Genomic DNA, 18,037 nt, shown 5'->3' with positions numbered 1-18,037 from the left:
TTTACAATTTGAAAATATATTCGACATCATTTTATTTTATTTAGTAAACCAAACGTAAAACATGATATTCCCACAGGGACCTTTTACTGTGTCTGTGGCGCTAGATAATGAACTCACAAGGAATTCTTACTGAGTTGTATGTATTTTTCTGTGGGTTCTTTTACCTGTTTAGGCTGCATTATATGTTATTCAAACGCTTTGCTGAAGTAGGTTAGGAATGTCGTGCTGTTAAATAAAAATACAATGGTAATTTGTCTACTAAGGCATCCATGAGAACTTTAGGTTTTGCATAATCTCTTGTGTTTGCGGATAACAAGGCTTAGAGCCGGGCTGGGTGGTGTACAGTGCTGGCCGGCCTCTCCCGCAGCAGGCCCCTGCGCTCGGCGCTGTGAGAACCGGGCTGACCGCCGCTCAGGAGGGCAGAGATTCCAACGTCACCTTCAATTAGCGAAGAACAATTAACGCGCAGATTACCCTTATTCCTCCCCATTCAGCAGGAACACTGGAAACTTGGCGCACAAAGACAAACTTTCTCAACCGAACACTAATTCGCAGAAAGCGACAACAAAATGGGGACGTTGCCGGGAGGGGGGGGGGATTTTCAATGCGAGATTTTGAATGAAACCTACATTTAGCAGACCATTAATGTTGACTAGTAGGCTAATAGTTAACAGTTTTTTCGGTCTTCCACAAAAAGTCAAAGGACTGTGAAAGCACTAAACTTTGGCCTCGATTTTTACGCAGCAGTAGGCCTACCAAACTAAATGTAGCCCCTTCACACCCGTTCAAACACTTTTCTTGACCTAAATTTGTCTTAATTGTAAAAGTCGAAGTGAAGGTTGACGGCCATGTCAATTTTCGAACTATCTCCGTGCAACACACGCCACCGTTTAAAGCACAAAAACGGGGCGTGAAAGACGCGTGGACAGAAAGCTGCAGATCAATTATCCCACGGCTGCGGGCGCCGCTGCACGCAGGCAATGTCCACCTACTTTAGATAGCCTACAGCAGAGATGCATTAATCAGGACGTGTAATGTGTATCTACTATTGTATGCGTAATGGAAACAAATCTATCCAGAAAGGTTATTTAAAATACGTATATTTATCTATTGAATTGATGCCAATTTTACCTAAACGTATTTATATTGGTGCTGTATTTTAGAACATTAAAAATTATTTATGAAGAAGACATGTTGGTAGATTTGAGTGAATAATACATTAACTACAATGCAGAAAAAAAGGTTGCCATAGTTTGGGCTCCAAAGGGTCAACCCATAATGAGGAACTGCTTAGAGTGTACTTAGCTAAACAGCTCGGTTTGTTTTGTGATACATTTCGATGTTCCCATTATTTGGCATTTGTAAAAGAGGACATAGGCCTACTGTTAAAGGCTACAATTAGGGTAGACTAATAACTTTATAGTAGCCTAGCCTATGTGGCCTACGTGTGTTTGTGTTGCTGACTTGAAGTGAGGCTCACCGTTGTAGCTGGGTATATCTATCCCCATGGCCGGGCTCTTCCTCTTGCGCGGCCTCCCCTTCTGTGATGTCCCGGTGCCGTTGAAGTAAGGCAGGGTGAGGCCGCCGCCCTTGGCCGCCAGCTCGGCGAAGTTGAGCTGCTGGTGGTAGTCCGGTCCCTGCACCAGCGTCTCGAAGTGCAGCCGGCAGTACACCAGGCTGTCCTTCATGCCGAAGTGGTCACCTGTGCTCAGCGTCTTGTTGCAGGTGGTGCACGTGAAGCAGCTCAGGTGGTACACGGAGTCGCGTGCCCGCATCACCATCTCCGAGGCCGATATCCCGAGGTGGCAGCGCGCGCACCTCTGCACGGAGAACCTTCTGGAACAGATTAATCGTCAAGACTCTTCATACAAAGAGACAAAGTGGGACATGGGCCGAAATATAACCGGCACATTAACAGGCTAAAATAACCTAACCATGCTCTTTCCTTGTCTTGAGAGACAAGTTATACCTGCCACAGCTTTATTGGCAGTAGGCCTATAAAAGGCTATACTGAGTTTAGATTCTGAGCTATTAGCCACATCTGGCCTACAAATAAAAACATTTTCTCTAAGTCCACAGTTTCAGTGATTAAACTTAGGTGCGTTTGCTAACCTCTTGACACTGTAGACATTAAACACAAAAGGCTAATATGCGGAAGTATAGTAGCCTATTAGTATCGGCGAGACAGCTAACCTTGGTAAACATGATTTTTGTTACCATATTGTTTTCTTATTATTGTGAATTCTAAATAACATTCAGGCATGTATACATGCATATTAACACACAAATGACTGTATTTTAACTGATCAATATAACTCGTTATTATCCACATTGAAGTTGTCGAACAAAGCTAAGGTGGGTCGTTTTTATAACAGGATATAAATGTACAACGATTTGCTCTTTTGTTCCTGCTTATGTTAGGCTTAAGCTAATAGGGTTTACATTACACCCATTGTCATGGGAAAATATTACATCTGGACTTCAAACCAAAGAAAATAAATAAATGAATAGGCCTATCATATATTTTTACCAATTAACACCACGAAGGTCCCTGTGAGATTGTTATGATTATATTCAGAACATAAGACTTAATTGGACCTAAAGGCTTAAACATAGGCTAATTCAAGATGAACAACCAGAGCCTGTTGAACCAGGTTAAAGGCAAAAGTGCATGAGCCTACAATATTTCCCCCTAAAATTCGTTGTTTATTAAAGGGTTTAAAATTAAATTAAAAATATATAGGCTAATTATACGATCAGCAGCTTTGGGAGGATGTGCGCACTATAGAGACTAATGTTTTCGTGAGATGTCTGTACATTTCTAAAATGTTAACCTTCATTGTTCATACCTGTAGTAGTCCTCCTTGCAATAGATACTCCCATCCTTGGCAAAACACGTAAGCTCTGACTCCAGCGCTAGTTTACATTCACAGCATTTGAGACACCGCAGGTGCCACTGTTTGTCCACGGCCAGGAGGTAGTATCTGTCCGAAATCTTGCCGCCACAGCCGGCACACAGAGCAGGCTTCTCCTGGCTCATGGAAGTTATGGTCTGAGTCAACGAGACAGAAAAAAAGGTCATGGCAACTCCCGTCAAGAGATTTATTCAACACATGTGTAAAAACAGAGGCCTTTGGAAGCTTGATGCCCACGAGATTAAACGTTTAATCGATCAACTAAAGGCCTTTTTTAAGAGCTTTAAACACGCTGTTAAACAAATGCAGGCTTGGTGTGTTCACATGCCCCAAATACACATGCACTGTCAATGAAAGACGCTTAGGAAAATTAAATTAATATTAGGGAGAGTTAAATACTTTTGTTTTGCCAACCTTATATTTTTCTTAGTTTAATATATCCTTATGTTCATTAAAGTAAAAATAAAAATAAATTCACTGTAACAATTTTAGGGTCAAACATATATTTATTGAATAAAGGCCTATTAAAACAAGAGTAAATATAGGATATTTAACATTTAAAACAACTAAAATGTAAGAATTAATAATATAATGATAATAATAAAATACAACATATGCCTTTTTGATAACAGTTTAATTCTAGCATAAATAATTGCCAGAACTGCAACCAGTAAATGTGTCCACAGAAAACGATGTATTGTTTCCACAATGTTTTATTTGATGTCAAGAGTAAAACTGTGTGTTTCAAATATATATTTAGAGACAACTGCATGTAAATAGGAAGCCAGTTTGCTTTGAGTAGTTAGTTTGTTCAAACAGGCCTTATTGAGAAGTTATAACAACAAAATAGGACATTTTAACTGTCATCACGAAATACACTCCACAAGGGAAATTAATTTTGGACAAAGACTACAACATTTGAACATAATTAAACACAAATAAGTAACTGATAAATCCTCCTAATCCTGCTTAGACCAAAACAACTGTATTGTTCCTGTGTCACGGTGTCGTGGTTCAAACAGTAGGTTAAAACGAGTTTCAACATGAATTAAAACACTGGTGGACACTTACCGACTCTCTTCCGTTCAGCTGCATCCCCTTCGCCATACGCGACTCGGTTTTCGACCTTCTCTCCATCTCCTCCATGATCCCTTGGATGTGATCCCCGGAGATCCCGTGGAAAAGCATGGCTCCCGGTCCTGGACGCAACTTGCAACTGCCTGCCTCTGTCTTGCAGCTCACAACTTCCATATACTGAACTGCAGCGCTGCGCCCCGCTCTCTCAGCGCATCCAACCGGGCTCTGAGGCTCTGAGAGAGGCACACAACACAACAACTCAACCCCAAAGATTCAGATCAGCTTCTCCCCACAGTGCGAAGGCAACTGGAAGAAAACTGGAACCAAGAAACTACAACATGGGTGGGACAGGAGGAGTTGGTGGTGGTGGTGCACCAGCTGTTTCCTTCTTCCCGTGAATGTCTCTCCTCGAGGAAAAATATATATTCCAAATCACGCGACACACCGGTGTGTAAGTGGTGGGGAGGGAGGAGGGGAGGGGGCTATAGTGTGAAAACTGGCCAAAAATAATGACACAAAGTTTTTGTTGATTCTTTTTGGTGATTCTCTCTACCGGTTTCCCAGTCAGGGGTTCCTTGGTGCTTGGAGGTCAGGTTGGGACTGCCTGGATTGAGAACCGGTGTCCTATTTGTGAAGAGAGCAAAGCCTGCCCAGTCTGAATAATTTGGTAGGAGGAGTTCCTCTCTCTCTCTCTCTCTCTCTCTCTCTCTCTCTCTCTCTCTCTCTCTCTCTCCTCTCTCTCTTCTCTCTCTCTCTCTCTCTCTCTCTCTCTCCTCTCTCTATCTCTCTCTCTCTCTCTCTCTCTCTTCTCTCTCTCTCTCTCCTCTCTCTCTCTCTCTCCATACTCTGTGTCTCCCCCCTCTCACTCTCTCTCTCTCCATCGGCACTGATTTCTATTCACCAACAAAGAGCTGTCACTCTACCCTAAAAAACTCCCGATTCTGGCTGCGCGAAGGACCACTACTTTATGGTATTGATATTTTGATTACTTTTATTCCTCCATATACAGGGGAGGATGCTGGAGAGTAATGCGGATGTTGCATAAACTACAATGGAGTCATTTGAGTGTAAATATATTTTAAACATATTAAAAATAACATGCATTTAAAGTAGGCCTATGTTAAATTGTTGGAGTTTCATTAAAGTAGTCAGATATGAGGATAAGTGATTCTCCCGAATATATTCAATTATTGCTGCTTTGAAGACACTTTAATTGCTTTACTGTTAAAAAAGTAAACACAGATTTAAGTGTTTAATTCTTTCTTTATCAGCTGTTTGGTGGGTGGGAAAATACAATAATAATAATAAGTGTGTGTTGTGTGTGTGTGTGTGTGTGTGTGTGTGTGTGTGTGTGTGTGTGTGTGTGTGTGTGTGTGTGTGTGTGTGTGTGTGTGTGTGTGTGTGTGTGTGTGTGTGTTTGGGGCGGGGCAGTGATCATTGATAGGCTAGAGGGCGGTGACAGATATTAAACAATCTGAAATAAATTGAATTAATATTATATATGCAAGTATTTTCAGTTCATTTTTACCATATTAAAACACAATAACTCCCTGCATTAGCTTTCAGCATATATGATTTATAATATAAACACATTTAGTTGACCTTTTATTCTATGAATCAATTGAATATTTTCAGAAATCAGCGTTCCATTTAGTTAACTATAGCCTATAGTCTACGTTATAGGCGACTTTGGAGTTATAAAAAAATGTGTCAAAGAGTGTGAAAACTCTGAAACGCAAATAGAATGAATGGCTTTACTGTCCAACATGCAGGCCAAATACGGTGACAACAAACCAAAATGAGGCAGCTCAAGGTCTGTATAGATAATATTTCCTTGCACACGGGCCTTTGCAGCAGGGTCGATGGCTAGATGGAAGATTTTTGCCATAAAACAATAGACTCACTGAATCTGTGACTAGGCCTATATGGTCCCATTAATAGATTTAGCTTACTGAGGCTCAGGGGGGTTTGCAGGTGTGGATGCTTCATCTCAAGACGTGTTACATTATCATGTGCACTCCCACCCTCCCACTCCCCCAGCATGAAGTTGTGTTGGCTTTAATTGGAGGCCTCCTGATAACTGCGCTTTGAGACAATGCTCGGACCCTCCTGTACGGGCTGGACCTGCAGCTGTTCTGGAGACATATCGTTCATTTGCGCTTTGTCAGAGTCCCAGCACCAGCCAGAAAGCGGTGAAAGGAGAGTCAAAAAGGACACAGGGATTTCTTTCACCTTGACAAAGACACCCTGAGAGGACCGATCAACTCAGCTCTGTGTGATATTTAATCTTTATGCTGTTTTTCTTTCTCCACGGGAATTAGAAAGGCTCAATTAAAAAAACTGGGCTTGATTACACTGTGTAGGCCTACTATAAATACAGTGTGTACATGTTTACGTATTTTTTTATTAAGACGTAAGCCTATCGTTAATGTCGATAAAGAACAGTGTTTTGACCCGTTGCCTCCAGCAGTGACATTTCATTTGACTGAAGAGGGTTTAACAATGTGTCAGTGTACACCAAGGGGCTGAGGGAATACTGTCTTTTGTGTTCGTTTTGTTTTGTTTCGTTTCCTTTTCTTGGTATCTAATTAGGATATTAGGGCTACCTGCAACTACATTTAAACCACTGCTTTTATATTTATTATATTTGAGTTCATATTGTTATTTGTTAGAAAATCTTAGATAAACCAAAGCCAATTCACAATATCATGCTTTTACAAAAACATTAAAAAACAATGTGAGTGTTTTATTAATTAGGATATATGTAGCCTATCGTTTGAATCGTGTTCAGAGCGAATCCTATTAATAAAGAAACTGAGTTACGTTATCCATCATATTTTATTACTGGCTCTAAATCAATTGAAGACAATTCATCTGGACGGTTCAGTGTCATTATTCGTTAAGTTACTGGGACTGATTGGCCCTAATTTAATATTTGTGATCTGGCTTTATCATGCCAAGTCTTTTAAAAACGTAATGCACGCTGCTTGTTTATGCACTGTAGCTTCATTAAAAAATATTTGACACGTAAAAAAACAAAAACACTGATAACAATATTTAAAATGGCGTGTAAATCCAAGATGACTCCCTGGACTTTATTAATTAAAAAGAATAAAATCTCAGCAGCGAACAGTAAAAACAACTAGCAATTAGCCTACCTATTTTTAATGAAGGGCGTCAATTCATATTGTTCCTGCCGTTGAACGTGCACACTTTTAATACCACCAACACACGCATATGTTAGGTTAGGCTATATTAAGATGATTACGTAATATTTCGTAGCCCGTTAATAAAAAATATAGGAGTAGGCCTAATATAGAGATTCGAGGGGTTTGCCTTTTGTTTTACCACATGCCTGTTTATACCGGAGAACGTAATCATGCTTCAGATCAGTCGGGCATTGCTTCACGCGGTTTTTTTTTTTTTTTAATTAAACATATGCCTACTTTGTATTTGTATTTACCCAAAGCAGAGATGGAAAAAGGTCTTACCTGAGGCAGTGTGAGATCCCTGTGCAGCGTGCAGCGGAGCAGCTCCGGACTGAGGCAGTGTCGGAGACAGAGGACAAGCTGCCGGTAGATGGGGGCTGTTCCTCGTTTCTGAGCTTCTCTAGTTCGGGCGTCAATTAAAACACAAGACATTTAAATATTCCTCTCCCGTATGCAGGAAGCCCTCAACACAACCACACACGCAGGCAACAGCAAAGAAAATGGGAAGATGAGCCAATGGCCTACTCATAGGTTAGAATGTGTGATGTAAATAAAAAAATAAAAAAATCTAGATTCGCCAAATGGAATGCAGTTACTATATAGAGCAGGATTTTGTAATATTAGACACATCTGGTGTTTCCCCCCTTCAAACGATATGCATTTCACAGCTGTTTAGTATGAATTTAAATAGTAAAGTGTTAACCCCAAAAGACTATTTGGGAACGCATATTGCAAACAACGTTAAAGGATGTGATCAAGAACATAAACTACACATATCACTCAAGAATTCACTGGCTATATGGGATTTAAGCGAAATACTTACAGCTGTAATTTCATTGGTGTGAGAGCAGAGTTTTTTGTGAATAAATAAGTAGCTATAGTCAAACTACATCAATCAATCTGACATAGATATGGAGCACAGAAACACAAAGCCTATACTGTTAAAGTGTTTTTCTACAAATCAAAATTGTTTTTGAAATAAAGGTGCTAAATAATTTCTGAATGTTACCAATTAATGTGACAAATCTGCACCAAGCAGTGATAGGCCTTTGCTATGGCTATAATGTTATTCATTATATTTCAACGTCATGTAAACTGTACACACATTACATGTTATATCTTTCTTTTTCTGGTGTCTTTCTCTAGATTCCTATTTTCTGGTTGTATTAAATTAATTCCCCATATCAACAATATTAAAAATAATTTAATAATTTGGTTCAAGTTTCGTTTCCCCTGAACTGTGATGCATGTTTCTCCATCTGACTCTCCAGTATAGTCCAGCTGACAAACTTCATATTATAACCCACTGCAGGATTCAGATAGGCACCATCCACACACATTTTGCCTCATGTTGCAACATCTAATGAATAAAAAAAAATGTTGATGAAAAATTCACCACATTTAATAATGTCAGGTTTTTTTGTAAATATTAATATTGTTTATGCTTTAAAGATTTCATTTTTCCTGACTGCTAAGAGGATATGTTTATTTTATTTCAATATTGATCATTAATTTCCCTAATATACAGTATAATGGTCCATAATGTTGGTGTATTTGCTTTGTGCATTGGTGGATTATATTAGTCAAACAACAGGACAAGCAGTTAAATAATAATAACGTTAATAGCTAAATGTTAACACTTTAAAGTGCATGGTGCCTCCATCTGAATTATATATTTGCTGTTAACATAAAAAAAGACAGGTCATCCAGAGGACAGGATGCCCTAAACCTGCTCACACTGTCCAATTGGATAACACATTAAGGTATAGATGGACTGATTTCTATTGACACAAGTGAATAGACGCTGTTAGCTCCAATGAGAGCAAAGGGTGACAATTAATTACACCTCTGTGCTTGCATAAATGACACAGTGCCATACTGCTAACAGTCATTTTGCTTTGCTCCTTCCACCTGCACTGACATCAGAATGTATCTCATCAATAATGCAACGCCACTGAGATCCATTTCACTGTGTACCACAACACGAACAGTGCACACAGCATTCTGGGAGCATTATACGCAGACAGGATGTGCAGCGAGCTCGGCTCAACAGTGAGACCACAGAAACTGCATCAGCCCGGGATGCCTGCCTCCACGGCTGCCTGGCTCCTTGGGCATGGTGGTTAGATTACCACACATCCAGGGTTCATCTGGAGTCATCATTTCTGGGTCACCTCAAGTGACACTCAGTCTCGTGGAGGGAGCTCTCAGTCACTCCCAGAGCATGGCCAGAATAGGAGCTGAGGAGGCGAGGAAGAAGGAGGAGGAGGAGGTGGGAAGGCTCTCCCAGGATCCACTGTGCAGCGGGGAACCACGGGCTAAACACTGACAGAATGAAGGAGAGGAGTAGGAGAGGAGGGGGAAAGGAAAGGGAGGGAATTGGGGGGGGGGGGTAGAGGAGGAGGAACAGAGGGAGGAGTGAAGCACTGTAAAGATGTATCCCAGTCACATGTAACCCAATCCTGGAAATATTTACAAACACACAGTGGACATGGTTTCATGAGGAAAGGAAATGTAAAAAAAACATAAGCATGGGTAAAATGTGCCTTAAACTCTGTTTTTATAGCCAACACCTGGCATTAAAACTCTAAAGGGGGTTTAGAATGATAATATATAAAAACTCTGTTTAGAGGCGTCTCAATCCTCACACATTTGTTTTTTTCTTCATTTCTATCCATATTTTCTCTCTCCAGCTCTTTCTCCCTCACTTTTCCCCCTCTCCTCCTCCAGCTCCCCGCTCCTTCCACTTTCTCTTTTCTCCCCCTTCCTTCCCCCCCTGACTACCACTGACAAACACCACCCTCCACCCCTACTTCGATCTCCTCCCTGCTCTGCTCTGCTGGAGCTCAAATCACAGCCCCGGTCCCTGGCAGATGGAGGATAGGAGAGAGAAGCTCTTAACTAGCCAGCCTGAGCCTCTGCTTTCTGCACACCAACTGCTGCCTGCCTCCCCTCCCTGCCTCCAGAACAGCTCCAAAAGCAAACCTCCACACCCCCCAAGAGCTCCTCTGGGGACAGAGTATCCTCCTGGGGAATGGTGCGCGTATTAGTCCATATCTGGCCACACTAGAAAGGACATGAAACATAATAGACGGATGTTCTTATCGCTATATAACCTTATGGGGCAAAGTGCAGAAGACTATAGCGATGCTTATATGTTGTTATACTGTCAAACACTCCCTTTCTTTCTACTTCAACCATTCACTGAAGAGTGAGTCAGAGGGAATCACAAGTTAGAGGTTAAATAGTGTAAAAGCCACAAGAAAAGCAATCACATGCCTTCTCTTGTTAGTGTAGACAATAAATCCTGCATTGATGTAAAAACAGGAGAGAAATAAACAGGGCAAAGTGCTCCTAGGCACTTAGGTGTCTGCTTCTGCCCCTGACTCTCCTTTTATCTGGGCTCATCTGGCAGCCACGACTTGGCCTGGCATGAGCCTGACCACCAGTTGCGGTCTGAAGGAGAAGCTGCTCCTCCGTGCTATTTGCAGCCCTGTCTGTCCAAAGGAATCTGGTGCGCTGACTGTCACTCAGTGGCCATGTGTGTTTTTTATCACTAATTCTACCACAGGGATCTGGTTGTCCATATGACCACTGTGGAGGCTGCTGCCCCGAGGCGAGCTGACAGTGTGTGTGTAGCAGGACCAGACGTTGATGTAGGGGCTGCTCAAATATCAAGACACACATGCACGTACCCACGAGCATGCACACCAACAAGTACATAGCAGTGCCCGGCCAATTGCTTAGACTGATGTTCCTTTCAGCCATCATACGGCTGACACTCAAGTTTTTTTTTTCTCCCCCCCGCCCAACCCTATGTCAGTTCCTGGCTGGTCATGGCTAACAGTGATGGAGACACTGTAACTGACTGTGGTCGGGGCCATTGGCCGCAGGGCTGCTGTTCCTGTTTGAGATGGATGGGGTGGGTGGGGGGCGGAGTGAGGGAGGGGCTACTTGGCCTGTCAACTGGTTGTGACTAGAGCCTGTCTGGTCACAGTTCCAAACTGGACAGCTCTCTTTTTCTCTGCGGCTAGTGCCATCATCCTGTAGAAAGGCACACGGTCTATCTGCCACTCTGCTCCAGCACAGCATATGCTCCGGCTGAAGGTCAGAGATGTTCAGTCCAAAATGCCTGAAATAAACACCTCACATGTCGGGTTGGCTGTGGTAACTTCAGAGCACATCTGCACTGAGGGAATACCATGTGTGTGAAAATGTGGATGCGCGCAGGCTATTTGCCTATTGAGAGATTTCTTCAATTTTCATCATTTTATGATATTGCATAATACAGCCAAAGTCAACAGAATGAATTTGTTCATGAGGTTGATTGCCATTACAGTTTTTAAAGTTGTCAGACACAATTTAATAAGTTGAAAACAAAAAAGACTATTAAAACCAATTTATAAGCAAGACAAATACAAAAGATGGCTGTCTTTTCAATGCTCTCTCATTGTGGAAGTGAATGACGTGCTTTCAAAAAAGCACAATTCAAGAACATGCTTACTGTTTCCAAACATACTTTAATATGATAATTGTCTATGGTGGCAGGAGGTTTTTCCAAGCAACTTTCTCCAAAAATCTGTCAAAGGGATTGCTGTGTTGTTTGTGTCTCAGTCAACAACTGATAGGCAAGTACATGATTTAAAAAAGGGAAAAAAAGCATTTCAAACTGTGCCATCACTGGATCGGGAAGACGTGGAGGGATGAGGCAGACATGAAAGTTGGCCTATTTCATGGTCAGGCTGCGGGACCGCCGAGGCCCTGAATGGCAATGCATCTACTTTAATGTGACAGACAAGTCCCTAGGCAAAACCCGCAGAGCCGCGGCAGGCGAGCGGGCCCAGGTACTTGATGAGTGTGACACCTTCACCGTCCCGCTGTAGGAATGTTGCTGCCGCACGCTCCGCTGCCTCGGTTTAGAATAACACCAAATACATTTGCCTCTCATCCCGCCTGACGACGCGTCCCCAAGAACCTGTCCTCCCCAGCACTGTTGGGATCATGAATCTCCTTGTAGCCGCTCACAGGGCTTTTGTCCGATCACTAAGCACTTGCCTTTGGGACCCACCTGCCGAGGGAAAGTGTGGCTGCGCCAGTAGGCGGCTGCGACAGGACTCCGCGGCAGACACATCCTCTCATCCCGACGCTGTTTGCCCGATCAGGCGGAGACAGGCGAGTGTGTGTGGCAGGTTCACAGCCAGTGCCCGGAGGCATGGCGCTGCCTCTCCTCATGCACTCACAAATCAAGTGCCACATCTTCCCTCAACATCTCTCGCACGCACAGGTATTGCCGCATGAGCGCTTGACCTTACCTTGTACTATTACTGTGGGCTACACAGTGCGGTGTTTAGAGCAACTTTTATTCTATATTGGCCTATTAGGAGCCACAGGGTGCTCTGATGGAGTAAGCCTGTCTATGCATGTGTGCGTCTAAACAAGCTCGTGAACATGAGCTGATCTATTGCAGTGCTGGGATAGGAGGGCCCAGGAGTTCATTAGGCTGCAGCTCAGGAGAGCAGCCGCAGGGAGCTGAGCTGGAGCCAAGTGTTGCCAGGAGGCTGAGCTGGGAGTCCGGTGGGGAGGGCTGCTGTTGATGTCCATGGCATGTTTGTTAGCAGCCTGATTCCATCAAGTAGTGTAAAAGAAGCGCAGCCAAGTGTGAGGGATGACCCTTGGCCCCTGCCTATTTTTAACAACACAGTGTTTCAGTCAAAGGTAGACAGTTCAGGCGAGCACTTGTGGAGTGTAAATGATGCTAATATTCATACAGTCGTACATTTGGGAGGAAAAATAACTAGAGATGCAAAGCAAAAGAGCACAAGACTCCATCTGACTATCTGCAGTTAGTTTTGCTTATATGCCCTTTATCTGGAGGGCAAAGATCTAAAATGCTCTTTCAGTTTTCATCTCCATACTCCCACAACCCTTGTAAATGCATCAGAGTAGCAGAAAACCACAACATATTAAATACTCTAAGAGAAACAAGAAATGGAGCTCAAGGCATTTCATTGGACATTGGAGAAAAATAACTGAAAAATATGGCAAAACAAAAATGTGATTAAAGACTATTTTATATGAGGCTCTAGTGAACAAATCATTGCTCCTCCTTCCCCGTCTTGTGAGAATAATAATAATCCTGAGAATAGTTGTGATTCACTGGAGGTAGATATTGCACAGACAGTACCCCTATTTCATCATTTAGTACACTGCTAAAAATGACTCCAAAGTAGTCCGGATAATGACAGGCAGAAGATAAGCAACATATTTTGTGTTCCATTCTGAACAGACATTTTACCTTCGTCATGCATAAAATAAAGTATTAAACTGTTTCTTCATTGCAGGGTCCTTCACGTTGACATGGCCATATGGACACTAGAGGAGAAATTTAAAAAGAAAGTCATATGTGGAGTAAAACATCAGTCACACAGAGAACAAGACATGGTTGTAAGCTTTCAACAGAACAAGATGAGGTTAAAAGAATATCTAGGACTGAACCAGACACAGTAAGAAAGGACGACACATGTCACCAGGTCACAACATAGGTGAAGTGAGCACAGGTATAATGAGGGTATAATGTTATGATCAAATCCATCCTGTCTATATCGACCTACATTTACAGAGTGTGGTTTGATTTTCAAATAATAAACCTAAAGATGTATGTCAACGTTAAAAGTATTAAGCATTGAGCAGTTTAACACTTGTAGGATTAGGGGAAATGATGTACTGTTTTTCCATTCATCTTTGAGACCATATTGTAACTGGTAAAGCTTAAAAATGGGTCATTCACTTTGTGAATAAATGTGTTTGTTTGGTGTAAGTGATGTTTGTAAAATAAGCCCTTTACCCCCATACGAAAGAAATAACTATTTAAGCCTTTTATTTCATCAGTAATGTCTGCAAAAGTAAAACCACTGGAGGAAAAAGGATTTGTTTTTTGAGGGATAAAATGTTGTCATGCACCAAGCAGGCCACATGCTGTGCAGCCCTTGTCTGGTTTACATTAGTAACATGTATCATATCAAATGTTGCAAGCCTAAAGCTTAGTGTTCACTGAACATTAAAGTACATTGTCAAACTGAGTAAAATGATTTACATGTGCTGTTTGAAAAGAAAAAACATACAGAATAATAGACTTATTGAAAATAATAAATGATTGTCTTCGGCACCAGGGACAGCTGATGTTCAGATGCTCTTGTTAACTGGCCATGCATATAAACTTGTGCTATTTTGGGCATAAGAAATGTAAGACTATTTGATCTTTAAGAAAACACAGGTTAAATCGAAGGCAATTTGACATATGGAAACTGGATAGATAAAAAAAAAAATGAAGAGGATGGGACAAAACTAAACATACCACTGAGGCCAGCTGAAAAGAAAAAACGTGCTGTGAAAAAACAGAGTGAAGTGGAGAAACACACAACTTGGTACACAAGAAATCAAAGGGCTCACATGTCTGCACGCGCTGCCACAGCATTTCCCTCTCTGAAGTTGGGCATACTCTGTGAACACCTTGTACCCACTGGAAGGGTCCACGTACATCTGCTTCTTTGTCTGAACAGAATGAAGACATTATTATTTAATTAGTGTGACATACAAACACATGCTGGTGTGTGACCCCCGCATACATCACCATATACCTACATGTGCATATCTAACACAAATGCACAGGCGGGTATACTACTGAATGTGAACATATAGAGACAGATTGCTTTGGGTCAAGGAGGTGAGGGAATGGAAAACCTATGTTTATACAAACAGATGCAACATGGTGAATCTCTGATTTTACTAAATAACTAGTGCAGCTCTTTTGTAGGTGAAAATCTGCAATGAGTTATCAACTGATCTGCATCTTCTACAGACATTTAAACTCTTCTGTACGTAGAAGAAAACACTGAGCTACTCTGGCATTCCTTGGGAAGTTAGAAAATGTCCTCCTTCAGTCTGTTTCAAACTGAGAGCCCACTAGTTGGTGAGCTTTGACAGGCCACAAAGGGAAAAAGCCCCCAGGCCATTTGGTGACACAGCCTGTCATTTCGCATGGCATTGCAGGGGCACATAGTGAAGCTGGCATAGCAGGGCCCCCTCTGTATTGTGCTTTTCCCACCCAGGCCCTACCACTCTCCTCAGGTCGCGGCCAACTTGTCTAAACTTCATCCACACTCAGAAGCACAATATTTACAACAGATAAGCCTGGAGGCATGAAGATGACACCTATTCACCACTGTCATCACCACTGAGACACACTCTGTTTGATGGAAGAGCAAGGAAGATTTGGTTGAATATGATGGATCTGACAATTACTTACATGACAGGTACTGTGTAGAAACACTGAGTAGGTAAGCGTCTAAGTAAATCAAAATAAAAATTGTTTTTTTACAACTGTAATTTTCCTAAAATATATCTATGGTGCATATATTTGCAGCATATATGTGTAATATATTGACAATCCCTTTGTGATCCAGATTATAATACAAATGACAAATAAGGAAATTACAATGAAAATAAGGAAACCTTGTATCAAATTTAAAATGGCAAATGACAGTCAAATGTAATTATACCAAGGACACATTGGGGGGTTTCTAGAAGAAAAAGTGAACAATGGCTCTACAGGTACAGGACAGTTTTGATAAACAATAATCCTATTTTATACAGTACTGTTTGTACTAATAGTATTTGAATTATTGTGAAATTCACATTTGGTTTGTTATATGAAGGAGCATATCACTTAGTAGAAATGAAAATGTACCATGGTGGGCTTTTAAAAAAAACATTCAATCACCTCAAGGTAGTCAGTCTTCTCTACTAGATTCTCATTATTCATAAACAGGCAACATTTTTAACTCAACATAAATAAGTAGACACAATATTGAGTATAGCTCCAAAAAAAATTGCTACTGAGCTTGCATATATTACATTTGTTTTGGTAAACAGATGAAGCATGTGAAGTTAAAATACCTGTTTCATATTTTCAGTGTAGCACTACAATAGTGACAGAATGCATACATGTTTTTTTGTTGACATGGTGTAATTGTGTACAGCTAGACTCTAATGCAAACAGTTGAGAACAACTCAAGTAGGTTTGTGATACCATCATGATTATAATACTTCTAGTTGGCTAAAATTCAGCAATTGATATTATGTATTGTTCAAAGACAGCTATTTGACTACAGTACATGCTTTGCATTTTCAGATCCTACTTTGAAAGATAATTGACCAGCATTTGAATACTGTACAAAAAGCAATGTTCTGAATGAGAGTATTGTATTCAAAGTATCTTTACATTGTGGCTTTGCTACTTTAAATAAAATCATCTTACACATGCCACAACTGAAGTTAATTAACTCAGTAGAGAATTACAACCAACAAATAACCAGAGGTGGGGAAGTAAATAATTGTATTAAATGTACTCAAGTAAGTAATACATAACAAGTATTCCCATGTTATGCTACTTTCTACTCCACTCCACTACAATTCAGAGGTAAATATTGTACTTTTACTCCTCTACTTTGAATATTTTGACCTGGAATAACATTCAGAAGCTACCCTGCAGTATACAAAGTCATTACAACTAGCTGCACCTTTACCAGCTTTGATAACACTTTAATGCATCAATAATTATAATCAAAACATGATATATTATTCTGAAATGGTCACATTTGCATAATAAGTACTTTTGGCACGTTAGGTTTATTTTTGATGCTGCAAATAACATATCACACACTGTTGTAATTAATCATGTGATCAGATTGACATCAACATGGGAGCAGTGGGTGGGAGAGTGATGGTCTCACCTCACATGCCTCTCTGTGGGCTCTGTGGATGTCCATCTCTTCCTCTGTGAACTTTCTTGCAGGGTGCTCGTGTACAATGCTGCATGTTGTCAGCCCCTCACTGGGGTCTGCTCCTCTCCTGTCTGCATTGGACTGTACCCTGGCTCTGCCTTTCAGTCGCTTCGAGCTTTCTTCAGATAGGTTCGGTATTGACATTGTTAAAAGTCGTTTATTAAACGGCACATGGAGGATAATCAATCGGCAGACAAAAGCTTTACACCGGCGGTAATGTTGGTGAAACATTAAATGTAAAAAATAAAAATACTAGGCTACCTACTGGAACCGGGTAAAGGTTAAACTACTCTAAACTAATCACCTTGCACTTGAGTGCAAATAGATATCCAGGAAAACCGCCCATATAATCAAACACAGAAACGACTGATTATATCACATGTTTGAAAGATGTTACATGTTTACTTTTGCGTCCTCCACTCACCGGTTTTCCGTTTTCCCTCTACGTACTTCCTGCTTTGCCTGGTCACATGACATGTGACCATGCCACTGATCCACTGGCTCTCACAGCGCCACCTCTGCTGCTTCACTGCAGCCGCACGCGCCCCGTGGGAGGATATGTATCCTAAAACAACATAGCCTACATAAAACACCAAATAATGACTGACAAATATAATAGTTTTGTGAATCATCACCGCATTACTACATTTAGTTATGTGACTACATATAGAATGAAATATAGTGATTTAACAATGACCAAATACAGACACAAATCTTAAAGCATTGGTGCACTATTTTCTTCTAAAAATAATTAGCACCCATTACACAAGTGAAAGGGTAATTTTCCCAATTTTTAAAAAAACACATCTCATTCACTCCCAAAAAGCACTTTGATATTTTACTTAGCTAAACGTAGCAAAAATCCTCTGTAATTAAAAGTGCTATTATCTTTTTTCTGCTGTATTCTACTCTATGATATATATGCAATTTTAAACCTCCTGTTATTGTATAATTTAAATTGTAAGCCTATACACTATCCCTAAATTCCAAGCTT

General features: G+C 41.0%; 2 protein-coding genes across 5 annotated transcripts in view; both read right to left on the bottom strand.

Moving 5' to 3' along the window:
- lhx9 (LIM homeobox 9) overlaps window positions 1-9,517 on the bottom strand; it is a 15,499-nt gene extending 5,982 nt beyond the window's left edge. The window contains exons 1-4 of one of the 4 annotated variants that reach the window (XM_034206560.1): window positions 7,484-9,517; window positions 3,987-4,225; window positions 2,850-3,052; window positions 1,481-1,836 (exon numbers count right to left, since the gene is read on the bottom strand). In XM_034206560.1, coding sequence (XP_034062451.1) covers window positions 1,481-1,836; window positions 2,850-3,052; window positions 3,987-4,166 — 739 coding nt within the window. In that variant the 5' untranslated portion in view covers window positions 4,167-4,225; window positions 7,484-9,517. Of the gene's footprint in view, window positions 1-1,480; window positions 1,837-2,849; window positions 3,053-3,986; window positions 4,628-7,483 lie in introns of those variants that run through there. The other 3 variants (XM_034206646.1, XM_034206476.1, XM_034206717.1) reach the window with 3 other exon arrangements.
- A 3,737-nt stretch (window positions 9,518-13,254) lies between these two features.
- cunh1orf53 (chromosome unknown C1orf53 homolog) lies at window positions 13,255-17,596 on the bottom strand. The gene is made up of 4 exons (XM_034206834.1): window positions 17,468-17,596; window positions 16,993-17,162; window positions 14,651-14,752; window positions 13,255-13,573 (listed from the first exon to the last, which is right to left on the bottom strand). Exons 1-4 carry the CDS (start codon window positions 17,526-17,528, stop codon window positions 13,502-13,504), a joined length of 405 nt encoding a protein of 134 aa, XP_034062725.1. The 5' UTR covers window positions 17,529-17,596; the 3' UTR covers window positions 13,255-13,501.
- Window positions 17,597-18,037: the final 441 nt, after the last annotated feature.

This window comes from Gymnodraco acuticeps, unplaced genomic scaffold (genome assembly GCF_902827175.1).
Source record: "Gymnodraco acuticeps unplaced genomic scaffold, fGymAcu1.1, whole genome shotgun sequence".
Taxonomy (NCBI): Eukaryota; Metazoa; Chordata; class Actinopteri; order Perciformes; family Bathydraconidae; genus Gymnodraco; species Gymnodraco acuticeps.
The sequence above is the reverse complement of the archived record's forward strand: the minus strand, read 5'-3'. Positions and strand labels throughout refer to the sequence as shown.